The sequence below is a fragment of the Ovis aries genome, chromosome 13, assembly GCF_016772045.2.
Source record: "Ovis aries strain OAR_USU_Benz2616 breed Rambouillet chromosome 13, ARS-UI_Ramb_v3.0, whole genome shotgun sequence".
Classification (NCBI taxonomy): Eukaryota; Metazoa; Chordata; class Mammalia; order Artiodactyla; family Bovidae; genus Ovis; species Ovis aries.
In genome coordinates, this window is record NC_056066.1 from 79,520,702 (window position 1) to 79,546,182 (window position 25,481).

Here is a 25,481-nt window from a genome sequence, read left to right on the forward strand (position 1 = left end):
CACAAGCCACGGGGTCAGAGGCCCTGCCTTTCTCGGGACCCAGGGCCCAGTACCCAGCAATCCGCGGTGAGCAGGCAGGAACCGCTTGCTGAAACAAGGAGAGACTGGACAGCAGATAGACAGATGGAAGGAGGAGCCGAGGCGCCGAGGCCCGCAGTGGATGGAACAGAGCGCCACCAGGAAAACCTCAGGGGCTCCCAACGTGTTGGCCTGGGGGCGTCCTCTCCCTTGAAAGACCACGTTCTGTTCCAGCCACCTGAAGGACAGAGACCCTGCGGCTGCCCAACCTCAGACACCCCCGAAAAGATGCCCCAACTGACTCACCAGGGGAACCCAGTAGGTGTAGAGCGCTCCGAGTCGCATCTCGGGGACGAACTGGGAGCAGGCGAGAAGCAGGAAGTAGAGGTTGAAGAAGTATTTGAACTGGTTAAACAGCACCTGCGATGGAGAGAGAAGACACCTGAGGCTGGTGGGCTCGGAGCGAGGCAGACGGGTGACCTTGCAAACACTCCCTCAGGAGAACGCAACTCACGTGGCACCTGCACGCACACTTTACACTGACACCTGTTTAGGAACACACACCTGGGTGATGAAAACATCATTTGTCAAATAAAGAAGCAAATGACACCCGTGGGAATTCTAAGCACCAAATTCAGCACAGTGGGGACCTCTGGGTGTGGGGTCTCTGACAACAGCTGTTAGGCTTTATTTTTTAAACCTCTTTTCCAAGTGCAGAAAAGGCCACTCCAAATGCCACTGGAGAGGGTTTAGTGAGAAAGGCCTAGGTTGTAAGATTGAATCAAGAGGGATACATCGATGTCTCGATGGTATGATTTCAGCGCCAGAAGTAACTACAGCAGAATTCCATCCCACGTGGCCGGAGGGTTCTGGCGGTTTCCAACTCATCTGGCCATCAGGCAACGAGCGGAAATGCCCTGTCTGCTCAGGGCACCGTCCAGCCCCTCGTTCCTGCCCTGCCGTGGGGACGTGGATGCTCCGCACACCCCAGCGGTGCAGCTGCAAGATATGGGAGAGTGGCCTGACGTGCTTCAGAGTTTCCATGAATGAGACATTAACTTGCACTTGACTTCAGATACAGAGACTTCAGGGGCCAGGGGGGAGGGCTGAACCGGGTAGCAATAAATGGAGTCAAAAATCACCCTTAAAGAAACATTCAGGGGCTTCCCTCAGGGCTCAGTGGTAAAGAATCCGCCTGCCAACGCAGGAGACACAGGTTCGATCCCTGGTCCAGGAAGATCCCACATGCCATGGAATAACGAGACCTGTGGGTCACAGCTATCGAGCCTGGGCCCTGTGGGCAGCGAGCCGCAACCACTGCGCCTGTGTGCCCCAGGGCCTGTGCTCCACGGCGAGAAGCCTCTGCGGTGAGCTGCCTCCGTACTGCAACTAGAGAGCAACCCTCTGCTCGCTGCAACTGGAGAAAAGCCTGCAGGCAGCAGCAAAGACCCAGCACAGCCAAAAATAAACCAATTATTAAAAAGAAATTCAGGCTAACCTTACGCTACAGTATGAGGTATTTGTTTCCATGTTCTCTCTCAGTAAATCAGTGATTTATTTTTTTTTCTTTCAGCTTTGGAACCGATTGTTGCTGCCACTTCTACAGCCAGCTGGTGTAGTTTTGGAGGTTACCATGGATAGAAATCGATATTTAACTTAAGGGTGTGCTGGGCAGGGGGGGAAGGTTTTCAGAAGGCTTGTCTGTTGATTTGTATAAATTAATGGACAAAACAGACAGTCGCAGAGTAATATACTACTAAACAAAACAAACATTAGCAAATGTGTTAATAGAAAATCTCTCTGGGTGGAAGTATTAAAATCTATCTTACAAAGATTTCTTGGGACTTCCCTGGCAGTCCGGTGGTTAAGGATCCACCTCCCGAGATTCCCTGCTGGTTCAGCGGCTAAGACTCCAAGCACCCAATGCAGGAGGGCCCGGGTTTGTTCCTTGTTCTGGGAGCTAGATCCCGCATGTCACAACTCAGACTCAGCAGAGCCAAATAAATAAATACTTTTAAAAAATTTAAAGAAAGAATCCACCTCCCAACGCAGAGGATGCAAGTTTGATCCCTGGTCGGGGAACTAAGACCCCACATGCTGTGAGGCAAGTAAACCCACAGGCCTCAACTGCTGAGCCTGCACGCCTCAGCAAAAGACCCCATGGGCTGCAACCACAACAGTACAGCCAAGGAAAAATAAAAAAATTTCTCTACACTTTTATCCCCCAGCTTTTCTATTCTGAATATGTGCTCCAAGATGGTAAGGGGGGGAAATATAGGCATTGATTTTTTTTTTTTTTTTGGTAACAAAGCTAGGCCCTCAAAATATCTTTTTCACTCCTCTTAGGCCGAACACACCAAATAAATGTGAAGTTATTCCAACCGATCAGATGGAGTCTCACTGCCTTGCAGACAGAAGGCAACATCTTTCAGGTGCTCAGGACTAAGGGAGGTGAAAGGCCAGCAGCTGGGGTGACGTGGAAAAGACACGATCCTGCGGCAGGAGCCTCGGTCTTCTAAGACCGGTACCACTGCAAACATGTGGTATAAGAAGGAAAAAACGATGTTGTCCCGGCCCGTACGTACCCCAGGCAGAAAGGTGAAGAAGTTATACTTCTGGTTGTTAATGACATTTCGAGGGTATCGCTGGTCCCTCTTCTCCGGGTGCCCCAACCAGACTGTGCGGGGCCTGGGCTCGCCTCCTCCGCAGCATCTCAGCCACTCGCTGCACCTGTGGGAAAGACACACCCACACGGTCAAGGCCACACCCACACCGCCAAGGCCACGCCCACACCGCCAGGCCGCCCAGGCCACGCCCTCTCAGAACTTCTCTCTCTAAAGCATCATCACTGGGTCAGAACCACAGCCCCACATGGGGCTTCACCCTTCAGTGGGCAGGGAAAACAGAGCTGAGGCATCTAAGAAGCCAGCTGTGGTCTAAATCAAAGATGCTTTGTCCCCAAGCCCAAATTATTTAGGAAAGCAGGATCTGGGTTTTTTTTTAAGATTTAGAAAGTAAATACATAACAATAAGAACTTTTATCAATTTGACATGTTGCAGATGAGAGAGGAAAGCTCAGGACAGCTGAAAAAAGCCCCCGAGTCTGCCAAAATGTGAGAAACGGCTGAGTCTGGCCTTGAAGCCGGTCTGTCTTATTCTCAAAGCTATCAAGAGTGCTAGTCACACCAAGATTACTATCAAAGAAGAGAAGGAAAAGAATCTCCTTCCATACCCATCTCTCCTTTTTAGCAACACATTGCAGGAAAACGCCAGGAAGATGTTGACTCAGAGCCACATAACCGGGAGACGGGCCAGCGTGCCAGCTGTAGGCAAGCTGACCCCAAGGGCTGCCCCCAGAGGGCAGCTCCTCAGGTGCCCTGTGCAAGGGCAGGGACACCTGGTCACCTGCCCGGCTCTGATGAAATTAGGCTGCTCTGAGACACATATCCTCAACCCCGACTCTCACCCAAAAAAGGCACCACATCCTTCAGGAGAGCCCGTGAACAAGGCATCTTGAGAATTATGACCCTCATCAGCCCCTTGTAGTAGAAAGACCACAGGCAGAATGTTCCTACCCGGGCCCCAGCACACACACAGGCTGCGAGGGAGGAAGCCCAGCCCGGCCAGCCCCTTGAGACGCTGCCAGCTGAAAGCAAACCATCCCGATGCGGCCATCACGACTTACATAATTACTTGTCAGCGGCAGACCCACCTTCTGTCCCTTCTCTTTCAGACCAGGCATGTCCTGCTGAGGCGCTGGGTACAGATCTGAGCACACACAGGCCGTGGGCTCAGGACTCTAAACATTGGCAAGCCAGCAAGTCGCCTGCTCAGATGCTCAAAATTTCCATGATGAAACACGATGCTCTTTCTTAAAAATAGCATCCTGGTTCCAGTAAACCGGTGCTGGGGGTGGGGCAGGGAGGCTGCTGGTGGCTCCCATGAGGACAGGTTTCACTTCTAAGTAACTCATTCGTGTTGGCCAGAGAAACACAGGGAAACCTGGAGGAATCCAACCCCGTTCCTGCTCTTGGGTGTGAATCACCCAAGCGGGCCAGCGTGGGGCGAAGTGCCGAGAGAAGGGGGGACGGGGGATTCGCTGAGCACAAGCACACCCTTCCATCTGCAGAAACCTTCGTCGTGGGCTTTGAGTCTGCCGTGCACCAGCAATTCTCCCCCTATCCTGTAACAATCCGGTAATGATGATGCCCAGAGTGGGACGTTTCTAAGGAAAGCTGAAGAGAACCACAGACGGTCGGGCTGACTGTTGATGTGAGTTCTGTTTGCCTTCTGCTGGCAGAAGGTTCCACACAACAAAAGTTAAACTCTCTGAGGCGTAACCCTCAGGCATGCACGTGCACGGGGCAGCTCATGCAGGGCAGCCTGCGTGAGGCAGCGAAGACTGGAAACCGACCTAACTGGCCATCAGAGCAGGGGGCAGGGGCTGGTTGGGGCTTCCGTGGCGGTCCGGCGGTTTAGACTCCCGGCTTCCAATGCAAGGGGTATGGGTTCAATCCCTGGTCAGGGAACTAAGACCCCACATGCTGTCTGGTGCGGCCAAAAAAGTATTAAAGGAAAAAAGGGGGTGCTGGTCAAACAAGCAGGAAAGATTCATACAAGGGGATGCTCAACAGTCTTTAAAGGAGGAGACAGAGCTGCGTGTGCTAAATGGTCCTATTTGCAAGTCTGCTAAATGGAAAAGGCTGAAAGGTGTGTCCAGGACGCCATTCTTTGCACGAAGCAAGAGGATAATGCGCAGACGTGCTTGAAAGTGCAGAAAACCTGCATAATGAGCTGATAACGTGGGTTCCTTTGGAAGGAGGGGGTGGGGGGCCTTTTCCTATGTATTCTCTGGTCACACTGGACACATATTACCTGTGTGTGGGGCTGAATGTGTGCATATTACCTATGGGGCTAAATGTAAGCATACTACCTATGGGGCTAAATGTGCGCATATTACCTGTGTGTGGGGCTGAATGTGCGGGTATTACCTATGGGGCTAAATGTAAGCATATTACCTACGGAGCTAAATGTGTGTCTATGTGTGTATCTGTGTGTGTTTTCAGCTAAATCCATAATATAAGCATTTATTAAGAGCTCACTTGGTCCAACCAAGGTTCCAGGTCCTGGGAAGGGATTGAGGGGGAACCTAACTTTGGAACAAGACCCTTCGCTTCTGCTTCCTCACAAATACAAAAGCAGGCAAGCACTTGGCACAAGGCAAAATAAGGACTTTGTGTCACCGAGGTCTGTGTAGCTGGCCCCAGACCGAAGCTCTTCGGCATGCGTATTAGCTGCCCTGCCCGAGCCACGCCCATGAATTCTCACATCAAGGGACAGGCTGGAAGCTCCCTAGTCACCCTTCAGTGCCTGCTGGGTGGGTGGACAGACTCCTTCAGGGCAGTGACATGCTAAGTGTCCTCAGTAGCAGGCGCTGGAGAGACGCCCCTGGAGGAAAAGGTGCCCCCCACCTCCTCTCCTACCCCCCCAGGTTCCCAGGCCGCAGCCCGGAGGCCAGGTGGGCAGCGTCTGCATGTGAGTCGTGCTGTGGTCGGCCATGTGCCCGGGACATGATGTCCCTCAGGCCCTTCAGCCCCCCTGTGGCCCTGGGGTCACCTTCCCAGGGCCCTCCCGTGCACACCCCAGGCTCCGGCCCCTCCACGCCAGAGCTGGGATTCTCTCACAGCCAGGTTTGTCTGGGGGCCCTTCTGCCGGCGTCCACCAGGAAGGCTGCGGGCTCCTGCTCCCTCACACCAAGTGTGCCAACCACTGCTGTGCCTACCACCCCGTCTTCACCACAGGGACTGATGCCTGCTTGCCCCGCCTGCAGACTGGCTCCACTCCCGCCATCCAGTGGCCTGAACTGCACCATCTCCAACCAGCCCGGCACCCCAGCCTTAGGGGGGGCCCTGTCCAAGTGCATCCTGCCTCAAGTTCGGGCCCTCAGCCTAGGCCACGTATCCCGCACTTACTCTTTCATCAGAATTCAGTAAGTCAGTTTCCCTCCATCTCTCCACCTGAACTAGCCAAGGCCGACCACACCTCTGAGCTCCAGGTATGATGAGCCCAGGACGCAGGCTTGGCCAAGCAAAGCCCTCGACATGCCCATAGGCTCAGAGGAGGGGCCGATGAGAGGCCTGGTGGGGGGGTTTCGTTAGAAATTCCAGAAAAGATGTGCCCTTCACCCTGCGGTTGTTTAGGTGGCAGAAAACAAGCCTGGAGTTGCAGGCAGCCAGCTGCCTTGCTCCCATTTAGGGAGAGTCAGCCTGAAAAATGGAGTCGCAAGGAAGATGCGGAGACACCAGAGGCTCTGAGCACCCGGGCGGAGAGCCTAGGTGTGTCCATCTCCTCGGCTTCTCCTGCCTTCCATGCGCGCTGTGCCACTTCAGTCGTGTCTGACTTTGTGACCCCACGGACTACAGCCCCTCAGACTCCTCTGTCCATGGGATTCTCCAGCAAGAATACTGGAGTGGGGTGCCACGCCCTCCTCCTCCAGGGGATCTTCCCAACCCCGGGATCGAACCCAGGTCTCTTACGTTTCCTGCACTGGCAGGCGGGTTCTTTAACCACTAGCGCCACCTGAGAAGGCCAAGTGTCAGGCATCAGTAAATTGGCTTCTGTTTTTATTTTACTCTGCTAAAGCCAATGTTGGGCTTTCCAGATGGCTCAGCGGTAAAGAACCCATCTGCCAGTGCAGAAGTCGCGGGTTCAATCCCTGGGTTGGGAGGATTCCCTGGAGGAGGAAATAGCAACCCGCTCCGGTATTCTTGCCTGGGGAATCTCATGGACAGAGAAGCCTGGCGGGCTACAGTCCATGGGGCTGCAAAGAGTCACACACACATAGTCGGCAAAGTCAGTGTTAAGTGGGTGTGTTAACTGCCCCCCAGGTCTCCTAACAGTCCTGTCTGCCACGCGACTGGACTGTCCTGAAAGATGCTTTTTACTGCATTTTTTATGCGTTTTGTGCATCTTCACTTCTAAGCTTTTAAAGCCTGTGGTCTTATCATCCTGACCTCTCCACACTGATTTCTTCGGGGCTGTGCAAACATGGAAATTTTACACTGAAGTTACTTAAAATAAGAGCTGAGTTCCTCATTCTCAGTAGCCGCATCCTGAGTGCTCCGCAGTCACAGGAGGCCAGCGGCATGGATGGGTGGTGCAGATGGAGAGCACGCCAGCAAGACAGAGCTTCCCCTGGACCGTGCGGCCTTACGGCTTCAGTCAAGGCCCCTCCTCCCGCCTGGCTCTGGACCAAACCTCAGTCAAGGGAACATCAGTAAGCGGCCCCCCAACTGAAGGCAATCTGCTGAGCAATCACACACACAGACACAGACACAGACACACAGACACACACACACACACGCACGGGATTTCTACATACCAACCACCTCCACTTTCTAAGTTCTAGAGTTTGCCTCAATTTGCATGTGTTCTTTTTTTTTTTTGGCCGGGGGGCAGGGGGAGCAGGGGGGTGCATTTCAAGGCATTTGGAATGTTTTAGTTCCCAGACCAGGGATCAAATCCGCATCCCCTGTGGGAGTCTGAACCCCTAGGGAACCAGGGAAGTCCTTTCAATCTGCATGTCTTAAATCAGTGATCCTCAGCAGGAAGAAGGGGGCTAGTTACTGGTGTCTCCTAGGTGGAGGAGGCCAAGATTCTGCTAAACATTCTAGAAAACCCAGGACAACGCTCCCCCCCAACCAAGAATGATCCAGCCCCAAATGCCAGTTATGCCTTGTTTGAAAATTCCTGCCCTTTATTTCTACCAGTGTATCTTAAACGGTAACCTAAAGGACCTTCCTGACAGTCCAGTGCTTAAGATCCCAAGCTTCCAATGCAGGGGGCTTGGGTTCGATCTCTGGTCAGGGAGCTAAGATCCCACATGCTACACAGCACAGCCAAAAAATAAAAACAAACAATCAAAATTAAAAAAAAAAAAAAAAGGTAACAATCAGTTCAGTTCAGTTCAGTCGCTCAGTCGTGTCCAACTCTCTGTGACCCCATGAATCGCAGCACGCCAGGCCTCCCTGTCCATCACCAACTCCTGGAGTTTACCCAAACTCATGTCCATCAAGTCGGTGATGCCATCCAGCCATCTCATCCTCTGTTGTCCCCTTCTCCTCCTGCCCCCAATCCCTCCCAACATCAGAGTCTTCTCCAATGAGTCAACTCTTCACATGAGGTGGCCAAAGTATTGGAGTTTCAGCTTCAGCATCAGTCCTTCCAATGAATACCCAGGACTAATCTCTTTTACGATGGATTGGTTGGATCTCCTTGCAGTCCAAGGGACTCTCAAGAGTCTTCTCCAACACCACAGTTCAAAAGCATCAATTCTTAGGTGCTCAGCTTTCTTCACAGTCCAACTCTCACATCCATACATGACCACAGGAAAAACCATAGCCTTGACTAGACGGACCTTTGTTGGCAAAGTAAGGTCTCTGCTTTTTAATGTGCTGTCTAGGTTGGCCATAACTTTCCTTCCAAGGAGTAAGCGTCTTTTAATTTCATGGCTGCAATCACCATCTGCAGTGATTTTGGAGCCCCCCAAAATAAAGTCTGACACTGTTTCCAATGTTTCCCCATCTATTTCCCATGAAGTGATGGGACCAGATGCCATGATCTTCGTTTTCCGAATGTTGAGCTTTAGGCCAACTTTTTCACTCTCCACTTTCACTCTCATCAAGAGGCTTTTAGTTCTTCACTTTCTGCCATAAGGGTGGTGTCATCTGCATATCTGAGGTTACTGGTATTTCTCCCAGCAATCTTGATTCCAGCTTGTGCTTCTTCCAGCCCAGCGTTTCTCATGATGTACTCTGCACACAAGTTAAATAAGCAGGGTGACAATATACAGCCTTGACGTACTCCTTTTCTTATTTGGAACCAGTCTGTTGTCCCATGTCCAGTTCTAACTGTTGCTTCCTGACCTGCATATAGGTTTCTCAGGAGGCAGGTAAGGTGGTCTGGTATTCCTATCTCTTTCAGAATTTTCCACAGTAACACTATCATAAATGGAAAACTAGTATCACTTGCCATAAATAGAAGGCAAACAACCAAATCCACACCAGGAGGAGCGAATGTTACTAACTTCCCGCTGACACAGGGGCCCTGCCCCCAAGCCTCCAGTCTGCTGCTGCTGGACATCAGCAAGTGTCTGCTGTTCAAAAGTGGACCCTGGGACTTCCCTGGTGGTCCAGGGGATAAGAATCCGCCTTCCAATGCAGGGAATGTGGGTTCGATCCCTGGTGGAGGAAGAAAGACCCTGCCTGCCACGGGACAACTCAGTCTCGCTCGACGCATGGAAGAGCCTGCAGGCTGCAATGAAGGTCCTGTGCAGCCAGAATTCTGTTTAGAAAAAGAGGCTTGACAGAAAACAAGGAAATTCTGTAAAGCAATCATCCTTCTATAAAAAAAATAAACTAAAAAGCAAAAGAAAAAAAAATTGGGCCCTGGCCGGGTTAGAAATATTGAAGGAAAACTGAAAAGGGAAGTTAAGGGTCTCACTATACGTCTGCATGAGATTTACTTCCTGTCCCTGAATTACTTAGATATTACCACTGTAGCACCTGGAGCCAGCATCTGCCTGTATTTGGGGAACCGCTGTCCTGCAGCAAAGCCGTGGGCTTGGTGGCAAATTTCTAAGTGACGAAGTCCTCCCCCGGCACCCCTCGTCAGTCGAAACAGAAGAGGCAGCAAGCAGCCAGGCCCCCACTTGACATCTGGATTTATACCCACAGCTCTTTCTCCAGCAGCTGCCCCACACCCCACCTGTCCAGGGGTGGAAGTCAGCCCCACGGGAGGTCCAAGGGGGGCGTACCTGGAGCTGTGGGGGCAGCTGTCACCCTGCTGCTGCTTCTCAACACCAAACTGAGCCGTCTGTCACTTTCCCAGACACATTAGCTCCTATCCCACCTTCTAGACAGACTGGGGACAGAGGCTGCAAGATAGAACCCCTGAGTGTGGTAAATCAATGCAGAGGCTGGAAAAGAAGGAACAGGAGTCCCAGTTTCAGAACAGCAGGACCACATGGGCTGAGTAATAAATACCGGCTTGCTTTTTTTTTTGGCTGTGCTGTTTGGCACGTCAGCTCTTCATTCACCAACCAGGGATCGAACGCTGCCGTGGAAGCATGGATCCTTAACCACTGGACTGCCAGAGAAGTCCCTGAGCGCTGGCTTTTAAACCAGACAGACCTACATGCAAACCCCAGCCCAGCTCCACCCCAGCTGTGCACCCCTGGACAATCAGTCATATCCGACATCTTCTATGCTTCCCTCTCTTCCTGTCTGTAATAAGACCTGCTTTGCTGAATTATCAAAAGGATTAAGGACTCTATATATACAAAGGGCATAAGACAATGCCTAGCACATAACAATGGCACCCCACTCCAGTACTCTTGCCTGGAAAATCCCATGGACGGAGGAGCCTGGTGGGCTGCAGTTCATGGGGTCGCTAAGAGTCGGACACGACTGAGCGACTTCACTTTCACTTTTCACTTTCATGCACTGGAGAAGGAAATGGCAACACACTCCTGTATCTTGCCTGGAGAATCCCAGGGACGGGGGAGCCTGATGGGCTGCCGTCTGTGAGGTTGCACAGAGTGAGACACAACTGAAGCGACTTAGCAGCAGCAGCAGCGCATAACAGGCATTCCATTAACAGTAGATATTTCTCTTGAGTTATTTTTTCAGATTAAAAAACACATGAAAAATTTCTCACTTGTTGCTCACTAGCAAGAGCGATTCAACTAGGTTAAGATGGAAGGCTAGAAATAATTGAGCTTACACTGCTCCCAGCTTAGACCATTTAAACACAGGGAAACCAAAGGGGACGTTCTTACGGCCTGACTCTAGAGCAGACAGAAGCTCTGATGGCCAGTAGCCTGCTGGCCAGATGTGCGGTGGTTTCACACAATCTGGGCAAATGCAAGGGGTAAAGCAAACACTACAGGGGGACGCGCCAAGGGAACAGAGTTTCTAGAAAAGGCAACTCGCGTAACAGGGAGCCGCCTCCAAAGAAACGGTCGTTTCTGCCTTGGTGCTGCCGCCAGCAGCAGGCACTCAGTAAATATTTGCTAAATTGACTTTGTGACGCACCCACCCTCCCTGAAGCCGGAGTCCAGAAATCTAGACTTTTCAGTGTTGACACTGGGCAGATCCAGGAAGAATGCAAGGAAAAATTAAACGCAATGCAGAGAACAAACTGTGGGTACGTGGGGAGAGGGGCGAGATAGGGGAAAGGGATTAAGAGGTACCAAGTACTATCTAGCTGCAAGGATACGCGGCCCGACACAGGGGATATGCCCAGTATTTTATAATAACTAAAGACGGACTGCAACCTTTACACGGTACATCTGAAACTTAGATAATACTGAACACTAAATACACACAGTGTTTTTAAAAAGCAGCACAGAGGAAATGGCCAGCAGCAGTGGTTCTCAATGTGAGGATGGGGTCAATTTGCCTCTGGGGACACTTGGCGACGTCTCGAGAGAAGTTTGGTTATCACAACTGCAGGTGCAGGGCAGGGAAGGGCCAATGGCAGTGAGTGGGTGGAAGCCAAGGGCACTACGGAACATCCCAGGGTGCACAAGCTGGCCCCATGCAGAGGGTTACCTGGCCCCAAATGCCAAGAATTGATGCTTTTGAATTGTGGTGTTGAGGAAGACTCTTGAGGATCCCTTGGACTTCAAAGAGATCAAACCAGTCCATCCTAAAGGAAATCAACCATGAATACTCATTGGCGAACTGATGCTGAAGCGGAGGCTCCAATACTGTGGCCACCTGATGTGAAGAGTCGCCTCATTGGAAAAGACCCTGATGCTGGGAAAGATAGATGGCTAAAGGAGAAGTGGGTGGCAGAGGATGAGATGGTTGGATGGCATCACCGACTCAAGGGACATGAGTTTGAGCAACTCTGGGAGGTAGTGGAAGACAGAGGAGCCTGCAGAGGTGTGCTGCAGTCCACGGGGTCGCAGAGTCGGACATGACTCAGCGACTGTACAACAAAATGCTAACAGTCCCGAGTCTGTCCCCTGCATGTCAGTGATGAGGGAAATATCCTCCAGCTGCACCGTCAAAAACAGCGGCCACAAGCAACACACGGCTGTTGAGCACTGGAAACGCAAAATTTAAATTTCAGTTCACTGATTTAACGACCAAAAACAGCCACATGAGTCTAGGAGCTGCCATACTGAACGGCTGGTCCCGAAGGCCTAGAAGGACGTAACCCCAACCATTAAGCACTTGGGGGCGGCGTGGAGGGGGACTGGAAGGAATGGAAGGGAAACCTCTCTGTTTGTTCCAGAAACAGGGAATTGGCTAGATTTTTTTTTTTTTAACTGGAAGAATATAAAATCTAGACGAATGTCAGGAAGGAAGCAGTCCACTTAAGTCTGAAGTATCTCTGGCCATAGGAATGCTACTGTCCCGAGAAGAAACAAGACCACAGTTGCCCCCCTTATCCATGGGGGACGCGGTCCAAGATCCCCCAGCGGGTGCCTGAAGCCGAGGGCGGTTCCAAACTCCACAGGCACTGTGCTTTCCCTAAACACACAGACCTGCAGATCAAGCTTCACTTGTAAGTCAGGCACAGTAAGAGATTAACAAGAGTAACTGATAATAAAACAGAACAATTGTAACAATAAAAGTTATGTGAATGCAGGCTCTCTCTCAAAACATCTTACAGTATGAATTAAATGACTTTCTCCCCTTAACTAAGTACTTATCACACACCCTGTGGCCGTAATCTTTGCAGTATGAAGTCATGAAAACTCACAGGACTTTCTTTTTCCCTCTTCACAATTTAACAAACAGAAGATTCATCCTTTCTGTACATCTTAGCAACCTCGGCATAAGATTGTTTTTTTAAGTCGAGAACTTCCCACTTTTCACTTAAAGGAAGCATTTTACAGCTTCCTTGTGACATATCCATATTGCCCACATCATTATTTGGGGTCATTTTTAAGTAAAATGAGGGTTATTTGAACACAAGCACTGTGATACAGTCGGTCTGGTAACAGAGGGGGCTGAGTGGCTACCAGGCTGGACAGGCGGGACAAACGATGGTGGTTCAAGTCCTCCAGGGCAGGAGTGAGCAGCAAGACACAGAGTCTCATCATGCGACTCAGAAGGGCCGACAATGTGAAACTTACATTTATTTCTGAAACTTTCAATATTCTTGGGTCCCTCATGCCTAACTGCAACCATAGAAAGCAAAAGCTCAGAGAAGGTGGGACTACCGTGCATCAGTGAAAAAGGCCAAGTCAACGTGGCAACTTCTTCCAATGTAAAGCTCAGATCCTCTCACCTAGAAGGCCACCCTGGACGCGTCTTAGACAAATATTGGCACGAGGTGACCGAAGGGAAATGCACTCGGATGCTCACAGCAGCAATACACAGAGAGAGCAAAACGCTGGGAACACCCAGATGCCCGTGGCAGGCGGACCCCTGGACAGCGGGCCCGCAGCCTGAGCAGAGTGAGGGAGGGACGCACACGCTGGCTGCATGGGGCCCAGGTGACAAAGTGGAGGAAAAACAAGGCGGGAGACGGGCAATTCACCGTGCCACGTCTTAATGAAAATGATACATGCTGACGTATGCAGGAGGAAAAATGCTGGAAAGCAAATGCGCACACACGCTCGGGAGTAACTCAGGCTCTCTGGGGGCAGGCGCAGTCACGGACGGTGGACACCGCCTTCTCTCCCTATTTCTTTTCTCATGGCTTAAGTCGTCTCCTGCTCTTCACAGCGCCTGACGCCTCTCGCGGCGCGTCCCACCCCACGGAGATTCACTACTGATGAACTCACGTGCGTCCCTGCTCCCTGTTCATCCCAGGCCCTCCCTGTCAAGCCACCAACTGCAGGCAAGACAGGCGGGCTCCAGAGCCCTGCAAGTCCTTTCCTTGCTGCTCTAATTCCCTCCAACTCCCACCCCCTCTGCAAGACTCACCCACACCAGACTTTCTCGAGCAAGCCCATCAGCCAACTTCTCCTTATCCCTCGAAACCCATCGTGCTGTTCCCAAAGAGAAGAGGAAGCAACTCTGTTCTCCCTTAAACTTACCTGCTTCTCTCTAAACCAGGACTGGCAAACTCAAATCCACAGAAGCCCGGCAAGAAAAGAGTAAACAAACAAAAATAAACACACGACCCAGCGGGACGGGGCTCCTGAGAAGCCCAGACCCAGTAGGCAGGAAGCAGTTCCTTCCAGGCTGTTTCTGCACAGGCCCAGCACAACAGACCCTCCAGCTCTTCACGACAAAGATAAACACACATTCTAAGGGCCAACACTCAGTTTTTAAATGTTGGCAACTGACTCAATTTTAAAATACTAGGCAACACTAACACCACACTGAGGTATTACTTTTTTCTGCTTAGCATGATGAGCAAGACCAAAGGGCCTAACAACACCTGTGTCTGGTCAGGATGGCCAAACAGGCGTTTCCACCACGGGGAGGGGCCCAAATCAGGGTCACCTCCTGGAGGGCAACCTGGCAACAGCTACCGAGATTACAAACAGGCATCCTTTTGACCCAACAGTTACCCTTCGAGATATTCCGTATGTTCAGAAATGGGCACAAAGACCATTCACCATAATATTATTAGTAAGAGCAAACCATTAGAAATAACCTGAACCCCAGGCCTGGGATACAACAAGCGCTCCGCAATACACTGGTTAAATAAAACACAGCACACCTGTATGACCATATGGAAAATTAGACAGCCAGTGGAAACGTGCTGTATGACGCAGGGAGCTCACACTCGGTGCCACACGCCAACCGAAAGGGGGTGGGGGTGGGAGGGGAGGGGGCGGTTTGAGGGGGAGAGGTTCAAGAGGAGGGGACACACAGATAACCTATGGCTGACTCACACCGATATATGGCAGACACCAATACAATATTGTAAAGCGATTATCCTCCAATCGAAAATAAATAAATTAAAAAAATAAAGTACCTCTATTCAATGGAACCCTATAAAGCCACTTTAAACAAATTGTCTTTAAAGAAACGAAGAAGTTTTCATGTACGGATATGGAACAAGCCCAGGGTATATTGTTAAGTGAAAAAAGTATGTTGTATTATGTGAGGGGTACTAACAAGTGAATAAAAAAGGGAAAAATCTATGTGCATTTCTTTAGATACAAAATATCTGTACTGTTTCCATCAATGGTTAGAGGCTGTCTAGAACGGCACTGAAGAAATTGGTGCGTGTTCGCCCGGGGAAGGGCACCAGGTGGCTGAACGCAGCACGTGGGAAGCGCGCTGGATCTGCAATCCACACACTTCTGCACCTTTAACACTGAACTACATGACTGTGACGGATCAGACTGCTCACATTTACAAACAAAACAAACCACAAAGCCTGCCTGCTGCAAAGCAGCACACAACTCAGCCCCAAGCAGACATCTCAGCCCCAAGCTTGTGGGTCGGAGACCAGATTCTACTCACCTCCGGCCCCAGGCCTGGTATGCAGCAGGCGCTCGGCCGCTCTGCTGGGAAGCCCTCCACACGCCCCAGGCCCCCAGCACGCAGGGACCTGACCTCATGCACGGACACTGAGCTAGGCCATCTGCTCACAGGTTCCAGAAGAGGTCTGAGTGCAGCCGCCCCCAGGCAGAGCCAGGCATGCTGCAGGGACCGCATGATCCCAGAGAACTGAATGCAATCAAGTGACGACACGGAAGGCAAGTCCCCAGAGGGCAGAGCACCAAGCGAGCCCATCCAGAAAGCCCTCAGTGTGTGCCGGACGCCAGGGGAAGCTGTCAACGCGCATTCCTCCCTCGCTCCCCATCCTGCACTGAGTCCTGCAGCTGGAGGGGGCTGAGGGGACTGTGGCTTTAGCAGACAGATCCCAGAACCTGCCTTTGGAGACCTCACGCTACCAAAGACTCCAAGAGCCACGCCTGGATTGTCCAGACCACCCGAACTCAAAGATGGAGGCACAGTAGGACGCACGCGGGTCCCCAGGGCCGCTGCCCACACCCTGCTGGTTCCTCCCTCTGAGGTCAGCCTTGACAGTGGCTGTCTCTGCTCCTGCCCTTGCCGCAGGCCACACACTGAGGCCTAAGCACGCGACAGACATCAGCTCATCCGGTCCTCACACCCCTAGAGCACTGTCATCACAACGCTCATTTTCAGAGAGCTGAACTCACCCAGCCAGAGTCACAGGGCCAGGGAGAGGCATCCAGGCTCTGGGCCCCTCCGGGTCCTGGCAGCGGAGCCTGGCCGCGGGGAGCCAGCACCTCCACCGGGAAGCCTCCTTCCTCCCGGCCCAGCTCCTCCCCTGCCCCCTGGAGGCCTGGACCACAGCCCAGAGGCTGCGCTGCCCACCGGGCATGGCTTTGGTGCTGAGACAGCCCCGCATGGCCACGAGCAAAGCTTCCAAGGGCTCCTGTAAAATGCCAGATTGTTACAGCACCTGTCGCTTGGGGGGAGTCGACTTCTGGAACCAGGGGGTGGAGGGGCTGGTCCGAGGTGGACACGGCCACACCTCTCCTGATGCTGCTGCCCGCCAGGAACAGGACCGGGGCTCCTGTCTGCAGGGCGGCAGACGTGATGTCTGCACGCAGCTCTGTCAGGAGAAACTATATCAGACACGGTGTCTGTACGCAGCTCTTTCAGGAGAAACTATATCAGACGTGGTGTCTGCGAGCAGCTCTTTCAGGAGAAACTATATCAGACGTGGTGTCTGCACGCAGCTTTGTCAGGAGAAACTGTATCTACAAGCGCTTTTACTCACTCAGCACTTACTGAATGCCTGCACGCTCTGTTCTCTCGTGACCACCAAATGTACCATCACGAGGCGGTCGAGCCCCAGTCCATATACAGAGTGTGCCCATGGGCCGTCAGCCGCAGGCCCCCTGCCCTCCAGCTCCTCCCATCTCAGATACTCAGAAACACAGAGAAAGGAAAAACCTTATCCTCTTACATCTTTTTCTCTCCTTTTTTAAAACTTTCCCAATCTCATGGGTATGCACTAGGCAAAGGAAAAATGTAAATGATTGGAGGAGGCCACCGCCCATCTCCTGACCCGGGAGGGGCCGTTCTGGCTTTCCCAGGGATTTCTTTGGAAGGAATGATGCTAAAGCTGAAGCTCCAGTACTTTGGCCACCTCATGCAAAGAGTTGACTCATTGGAAAAGACTCTGATGCTGGGAGGGATTGGGGGCAGGAGGAGAAGGGGACGACCGAGGATGAGATGGCTGGATGGCATCACGGACTCGATGGACGTGAGTCTGAGTGAACTCCGGGAGATGGTGATGGACAGGGAGGCCTGGCGTGCTGCAATTCATGGGGTCGCAAAGAGTCGGACACGACTGAGCGACTGAACTGAACTGAACTGAACACAGCAGAGCCCTTCCAGAGGGCAGCTCAGTGATTAAGACACGGTGAGAGCCCCTAAATACTCATGAGCTCCATCTAACCCAGAGACCTGGAGATGCTAGCCCATGAAAGCTGTCCAAGGTACAGCAAAAATTCATGCATCAAGACTGCCTCTACAGACTAAGTTTTAATTTCTAACAGCAAACCCAGTGAAATAATGTCACCTAACAGCCATGTGCGGAGAAGGCAATGGCACCCGACTCCAGGACTCTTGCTTGGAAAATCCCATGGACAGAGGAGCCTGGTAGGCTGCAATCCATGGGGTCGCTAAGAGTCGGACACGACTGAGTGACTTCACTTTTCACCTTCATGCATTGGAGAAGGAAATGGCAACCCACTCCAGTGTTCTTGCCTGGAGAATCCCAAGGACGGCGGAACCTGGTGGGCTGCCATCTCTGGGGTCACACAGAGTCGGACACGACTGAAGCAACTTAGCAGCAGCAGCAGCAACAGCCATCTGATAAAACTGTAGATCAGAAGGAAATATGTTGTTGAGGCAATAAGTCATGTCCAACTCTTTTGTGATCCCGTGGACTGTAGCCCACCAGGCTTCTCTGTCCCTGAGATTTTCAGGCAAGCATACTGGAGCGGGTTGCCATTTCCTTCTCCAGGGGATCTTCCCAACCCAGGGATAGAACCTGCATATCCTGCGTTGGCAGGCAGATTCTTTACCACTGAGCCCCCAGGGGAGCCCAGAAGGAAACATACCTAGTATTAACAGCAAGTTGGGCTTTAAATTCCGGCTTCTGCATCTTTAATTCTTCTATAAGAGAAACCACTAGTTTTCTTTAACAGAAATTATTACTTTTATACTGGAAAACAATAAAATGCTAGGTTTAGAAGTCTCCATGTGGGAGCCAGGGGGGCTCTGGGCGGGTCAGGCAGGTCCCTGCAGGGCCGGGCAGCCACCCTTGGCAGCGGAACAGGGGCTCTTCTCCAGCGAGCCCTGGCTCCCCGGGGCCCCCGGCTATCTAGGGGCAATCAGCGCCTGTCTGACAAAGGTCCACCCCAGTGAATGCAACAGCCTGGAAACATGAGAGATCGCGGGCCGCGTCAGGGAGCGGCCAGGCGGACCGAAACGGGGGCATCTCCAGTCACGCAGCAAACATGAGATCATGGTGACCCAGGCCCGCGCCTCCCTGCACCAGCCCTCCGTGCCTCTTCGGGGTGCCTCTGCTCTGGAGGGCCAGCGTTCAGAATGAATATAAAGTGACATCACAGTAAGAACCAACTTGTGAACATCCAGGGTCCTGGGTTATGTGAATTAAAGATGCCTCCTCAAAGAGACAGCAGGGTGCCACTTAAAGTGTCGTTTACAAGCACATCAGGATACCACACAAAAGCTTTACATTAAAATGCTGGGTGAGAAAGAATGGGACTGAACGCACATGTGCCACATGGGGATAACTCACCAAACAATGTACACAGGGAACCAGGACCGGGAGAAAACGGCACATGCTAAAAGGTCTGTGTCAACTGTGGCCGCCGCTGAAGGGAGACGTTAACGCCGTATCTCAGTCAGCAGTTTTCTCTGTTCTCCAATTCTTCTTTAATACACACGCACTCGCTTTACAATTAAAATACAGCTTAGAGGTTTTTACCATTTCCCTTCAGATGCAAACTACTCAAGAAGGGGTCTTTGGTTGTAGAGTATACAGAAGCAAAAAAATGTTGTTCACGTGAAACACATAAGGTTACAAACCAATGTTACTTTGATTCTTAAAAAAAAAAAAGTAAAATAAATGCAAAAAAATTAAAAGGGGATTTCCCTGGTGGTCCAGTGGTTAAGACCCCAAGTGTCCAATGCAGGGGGCATGGGGTTAGTGAACTAACCAGGGGGCATCCCTGGTTAGTGAACTAAGATCCCATATGCCTCATGGCCAAATTAAAAGAAAGAAAGGAAAAAAGAAAGATCAAGCTGCTTCTCAGAATATATCTGAGAAGAACCAGGCTCCTCTGTTCATGGGATTCTCCAGGCAAGAACACTGGAGCGGGTTGCCATTCCCTTCTCCAGGGGATCTTCCTGATCCAGGGATCAAACCTGGGTCTCCCGCACTGCAGGCAGATTCTATACTCCCATATAAAACAAAGAGTTGAAAAAAAAAAAACAGAACTAGGGTTTGAGTCCTGATTCTATCCAAACTGTTTCAGCTTCTGCCCATGGGTGAGTCATTTATCAATTCTTTTGTTTTTGAGGCAAACATAGCAGGCCCAGTCCTTGGACTGTTGACTGTTTGAGGGTCGACACTCCTAAACCCCTCCTTGTTCACAGATCAATGACTTATTCCTACACTGACTTCATCTGGCAACATAAGTGAGCAAACTCTAATAAACAGGCAGCAGAGCCACCCCTTATGAGCAAAAGATGCAGCAAGAATTAACAGGCGTGAGTGCGTACCTGCTCCATCACACGTGCACTTGGAGGTCAAAAACAGGCCCAGTCTCTGCTGTTAGAAGTCAGGACACCGATGGGGCGGGGTGGGGGGGTGGCGAGGAAGGTGAGGAGGGGGAGGCTTCTGAGGTCACAGCCTATTTATTCACCTCCAGTCACAGGAGTGTGTTCACTTCATGAAAACTCATCAAGCTGTGAGTTTACTGACGCACTTTCCTGGGTGTAAAGATGCATGGCTGTGTACATATGCATAGGTTTTAATCAGGTGATTTAGGGGGGGAAAAAAAGCCCTGCCCATGGGACAAGTGGTCTTATCTGTTTACTTCCTGGTCCTTTGACTTAGCTGGACACAATTGTGTCGTCCCTTCTAGGAGAGTCTCAAATTGCCTTTAATCTGGAGAACCAAACAAAGAGGGAAGAACGTGAAGGCGGGGCAGTTCTCCAGTTTTACATTGTCTTTGGACCTCCCTGGGGACTGACTGCTTTATACAGGCTAAAAGGTATTCATATTCAAAGGGTGAGTCCAGACATTTTAGAAACAGGTGTTCTGCCCTTTTCCTCCATTACCACGAACGTCTGCCTCACACAGAGTGAATCAGGAGAATAAGGACCAACATGCAAACTAACCCAGAAAACAGAAACTACGCTCCTGAAGAATTCACAATCCCCGGGGATAATCTGAAGTTCCTAAAAGTTCCCCGTCACATCCTTTCTGCTCTCTGCTTCCGCCGGAAGCAATGCATGTATTGGGTTGGCCAAGAATACCGGAGTGGGTAGACCTCCCCTTCTCCAGGGGATCTTCCGGACCCAGGGCTCAAACCCAGGTTTCCTGCATTGCAGGCAGATTCTTTACCAGCTGAGTCACCAGGGAAGCCCAATCAGCATACATCAGTGGTGAGCAACTATTACACTCCTCATCAGACTAATCTAGCACAGTCTGAATTAGCGAACCAACCATCCAAAGCACAACCTGGAAATGTGACCACCATAAACTGCAAACACAAGGAAACATCTGGAACCGGTGTCTCCTCCCTGGGGAGCACGCAGGATGTGCTTTAGGTTATGGGAGTGGGTGGTACTCAGCTCTAGCGCACATGACTTTGCAATACGCTTAGGGAGACTGGACTGTCTAAGGAAAATCGCTGAAGAACTCATCCATTGGTTTAAAAGTTTACCACTGACACCAAGAGACTCCTCACCTACAAATAACCAGGAGATGCTTCCTGTATTCAGTCTCCTTAGGTGGCCATGCGAAAATACCACAGACTGGGTAGTCAAACAACAGAAATTTATATTCTGATCACTCTGGTGGCTGGAAAGTCCCAGATCAAGGCGTCAGCAGTTTCGGCACCTTCGGAGGCCTCGCTCCTTGGCGTGCCGACAGTCACCTTTGCCCTGGGTCCTCGTGGACGGTCGTCTCATCCCTGGTATCTCTCCTCTCATCCTAAGTTCCTCTTCCTAGAGCACCACTCAGCTTGGTTAAGGGCTCGCCGTAATGACTGATTTTAATTTGATCACCTCTTTAAAGGCCCTGTGTGCAAACACAGTCACTTTCTAAAAGGTGCACAGTTAGGACCCTGGTGTGTAAATTTGGGCAGGGATACATGTCAGCCCAGAACACTTCCCAAATGCTCTGTTCCCACAGCTCAAGGCTTCCTTAGTCAAGAAGCTGAACTCAGAGTTGAGAACACAGTCCAAACCTGAATTTCTTGCCCAACAGGTTTTTCTTTTACTTTTGTAAAGAGACGATGACTCACCTTAAGGACAACAAAGGCTATGGCCATTCACAGAACATGTACATTCCACTCATCCAGGGGTTCCTCACACTGCCCACTCCTACTCCCCCACCCCCGGGGGGTGCGGCAATGTCTGGGGACCCTTCGGGCTGTCCCAGCTGGGGGCCCCTAGCTTACAGGAGTGCTACTGGCTTCCAGAGCGTGGAGGCCAGGGTTGCTGCCCAAACTCCTACAACGCACAGGACAGGGCCCCACGGTAGAGAACTGTCAAACTGAAGACATCGATGCTGCGGAGGCTGAGGGTTAGTCAAACCCTCAGGTCTAACCTGGCCAAACCCGACTTCACCCGTGGCCCAGCAGATGGCCGGGCGGAGGGAGGCGACCTGCCAGGCCCGGCTCCACGGGGAGGCCAGTTCCCTCCGCAGGCGACTTCTTTCTCAGGCAGGGCAGCCAGCAGGTTCTGTCCTGGCAAGGGGCAAATGCCACAAAGATTTAACGGGAAGGAGGCAACAGCCTTCAGCTCACCCTGATTGCCAGTTCACACAAGAAGCCTTTCTTTCCTCGGGGCCCCTTCCAACTGTCCTCTCGCACAATCCCCTTGAACTTCAGACGATGATTAAGCCAACAATAAGATCCCTGATCAACAAGGCAAACTAACCACTGTTTTAAAAGCATTTCTTTCCTGGATGACTTGGAGAAAGAAAAAGGATTTTTTAAGTCTACAAATAACAAATGCAGGAGAGGGTGTGGAGAAAAGGCACCCTCCTACACTGCTGGGAATGCAAATTGGTGCAGCCACCATGGAAAGCAATAGGGAGGTTCCTTAAGAAACTGAACATAGAGTGGCCATATGACTCAGCAATCCCACTCCTGGCCATCCATCCGGACAAAACTAGAATTTGAAAAGACACAAGCACCTCCAAAGTGCACTGCAGCACTGTTTACAAAAGCCAAGACAGGGAGGCAGCCTAAACGCCCATCAAGAGAAGAACGGATAAAGGAGACGTGGAACCAGCCCAGGGAGATGGCTGAGCCATAAAAGAGAGTGGAATGGGTCTCCCAGGTGGTCCAGTGGTTAAAACTCTGCACTTCCAACGCAGGGGGCACGTGCTGGATCCCCGGTGGAGGAAGATTCCCCGTGCCGTGGGATAAAATAATGCCATTTGCAGCAACGTGGATGCACCTAGAGATTACCACTCCAAGTGAAGAAAGTCAGACAAATATATGACGCCGCTTCTGTGTGGAATCTAAAAGATGACCTAAAGGAACTCATCCATGAACCATAAACAGACCCACAGACAGAACGGTCTTGCGGCTGCCAACGGGGAGGGGGTGGAGGAGGGGCGGCTTGCGAATTTCCGATTGTTGTGGCTCGTCGTTCAGTCGCTAAGTCGTGTCCGACTCTTTTGCGACCCCATGGACTGTAGCCCACCGGGCTCCTCTCTCCATGGGGATTCTCCAGCCAAGAATACTGGCGTGGGTTGCCATGCCCTCCTCCAGAGGATCTTCCTGACCCAGGGACTGAACCCAGGTCTCCCGCATTGCAGGTGGATATTTTACCAGCTGAGCCACAAGGGGAGCCCAAGAATACTGGAGCGGGTTGCCATTTCCTTCTCCAGGGGAACTTGCTGACCAAGGAATCAAACACACGCCTCCTGTCTTGGCAGGCGGATTCTTTACCACTGAGTCACCAGGGAAGCCAGGTTTGAGATTAGCAAATACAAACAATTATTCACAGGATGGATAAACAACAAAGTCCTACTACATTCTGTACGGACTCATAATGGAAAAGAATAGGAAAAAGAATGCATAACGCATGACCGAATCATTTTACTATAAAGCGGAAGCTAACAACGCTGTAAATCAACTCTACTTCAACAAAATTAGAAAAAATTTTTTTAGAATTTTAACTCTATTAGCACAACCAGCTTATCCCTTTTCTTTCCCCTTTGTAACAATACCATTATATTTTTAGACCAACAGCACCACGTCAGCACAGGCCACCGCTTCCTAAATGTCAGCCTCGATGCGGGCACATCTACAGAGCTCCCCAACTATTACTGACTTCATACTTCTAAACCAACTCTGTGTTTTTTTACTGAAACGTATGAGAAAGGAAACTTCCTGTCACTACTACAAAAAGAAGACAAGGGTCGTTTGGCATAAACAGAAGGAACCATAAACATGACTGCAAGCCTTTCAATGTTTGGCCCTGAGCCACCTAAAGTGAGCTCTGGTGATGCTTTCCCCAGGCCAAGCTCTGAATGCGTAAATCAATCTTTCAAAATCACATAAATAAAGCAAACGCTCACTTTAAAAAAATCAGCACCATTCTCTTTGGCTTTCCTGGTAGCTCAGCTGGAAAAGAATCTGCCTGCAATGCAGGAGACCCCGATTCCTTCAATTCCTGGGTCTGAAAGATCCCCTAAAGGACAAGCTACCCACTCCAGTATTCTTGGGCTTCCCTGGTGGCTCAGACGGTAAAGAATCTGCCTGCAATGCAGGAGACCTGGATTCAGTCCCTAGATCGAGACTATCCCCTCGAAGAGGGCATGGCAACCCACTCCAGCATCCTTGCCTGGAGAATCCCATGGACAGAGGACCCTGGCAGGCTACAGTCCTTGGGGTCGCAAAGAGCTGGACACAACTGAGTGACTAAGCACATTCTCTCCCTTTCGGTAAAAGTCATCAAAAAGATGTGCTATGATGGGCTTTCTTCTCTCCAGTCGCTTTCAGGAGTGAAGCTCGAGCCACTGCATGGCCATTCCCAAAGGTGGCCATCAGGTTTGGACAGCCCTCACTGGTGACCCCCATCGCGTGCACTGGGCAGAAATATGAAAGGACTTTCTATGCTGAAAAGTAACAGCCCCAAAAGTCCGAAGATGGCTTATTCCATACCCTGGCTCCTCCTTCCCACTGACTGTACGCATGGGGGCCAGAGGTCGAGCTCAAAGGGCTGCCTTGCTGCCCTGGGGCTGGTGTGCGGCGGGAGCCCTGGCCTTCCTGGTCCTGTGCCCACTTGCTCCCTTCCAGCATCTCCACCTGGGTCGGCGTGTAATTCCACAGCCTATGTCACCACCTGTGCCCGCCTGGGCAGGGAACCCTGGGCTGGTTTTGCTCAGCACTGGGGCGGGCCCACGGCAGGGAGGCCGTGCCAGGAAGCGGAGCAAGGTGCACTGGTGGAGCAAGGCTGGCAAAGGGCACAAAGGCCGCTTCCGGGTGGGCCGCTGCCAACGCCTGCCCAGGCTGTTCTCTCACCCAAGGCAGCCAAGAGCCCATCACAGGAGCGGACGGGCTGGCGCCCCTCGGCGGAGGGAGAGAGGGGCAGACAGAGGGCACCTGGTCTCTTGGCCTGAGACTCCCCTCTCCTGGCACTCACGTCGCAAGCCCCTCGGCACTCCCAGTGCTGCCTTCAGACCCCATGGCTAAGACAGGCACGTCTTAGCCCAACCAGCGAAGACGGCCGAGCCAGGAAAACACAGGAGCAGGCGGTTAGCAAGCAGCACCTCAAGAACGCCCAGCAGGCGTCCTACAGACTCAGAGTTGAGGACACGGGGACTTCTGCCGGGACCAGCTAGAAAGGTCCCCCCGCCCCACTCTCAACAGCAGAGGCAGCTGTGTCTCTAATAAACTGGAGAGCTGCTTCAGGCATGCTTCCTCTCAACAAGGATTTACTGGGCTCTTTCCGTCCTCTTGGCCCCTGGGGAGGCCTGCTAGGAGGAGGACTTCTAAAATGACAAATATGCTGGAAGGCTGTGGTCCGTGGCCATTTTCGCTGGCTACAAGTGGGGCCTACGGAACTTGCACACAGCCTGAAAACTGAAACTGTACTGGGCTTCCAGGGGGCTCAGCGGTAAAAGGGTCCCCCTGCCAACGCAGGAGATGCCAGTTCCATCCCTGAGTTGGGAAGATCCCCTGGAGGAGGAACTGGCAGCCCCACTCTGGCAGCCGCACTCCA

The 25,481-nt window shown here is 51.5% G+C and overlaps 1 protein-coding gene across 4 annotated transcripts in view; it reads right to left on the reverse strand.

Annotated features, from left to right (window-relative positions):
• ATP9A (ATPase phospholipid transporting 9A (putative)) overlaps window positions 1-25,481 on the reverse strand; it is a 128,452-nt gene that overhangs the window by 95,224 nt on the left and 7,747 nt on the right. For 2 of the 4 annotated variants that reach the window (XM_027977334.2, XM_027977333.2), the window contains exons 2-3: window positions 2,604-2,748; window positions 325-438 (exon numbers count right to left, since the gene is read on the reverse strand). In XM_027977334.2, coding sequence (XP_027833135.1) covers window positions 325-438; window positions 2,604-2,748 — 259 coding nt within the window. Of the gene's footprint in view, window positions 1-324; window positions 439-2,603; window positions 2,749-3,703; window positions 3,820-25,481 lie in introns of those variants that run through there. The other 2 variants (XM_042230283.2, XM_012189354.5) reach the window with 2 other exon arrangements.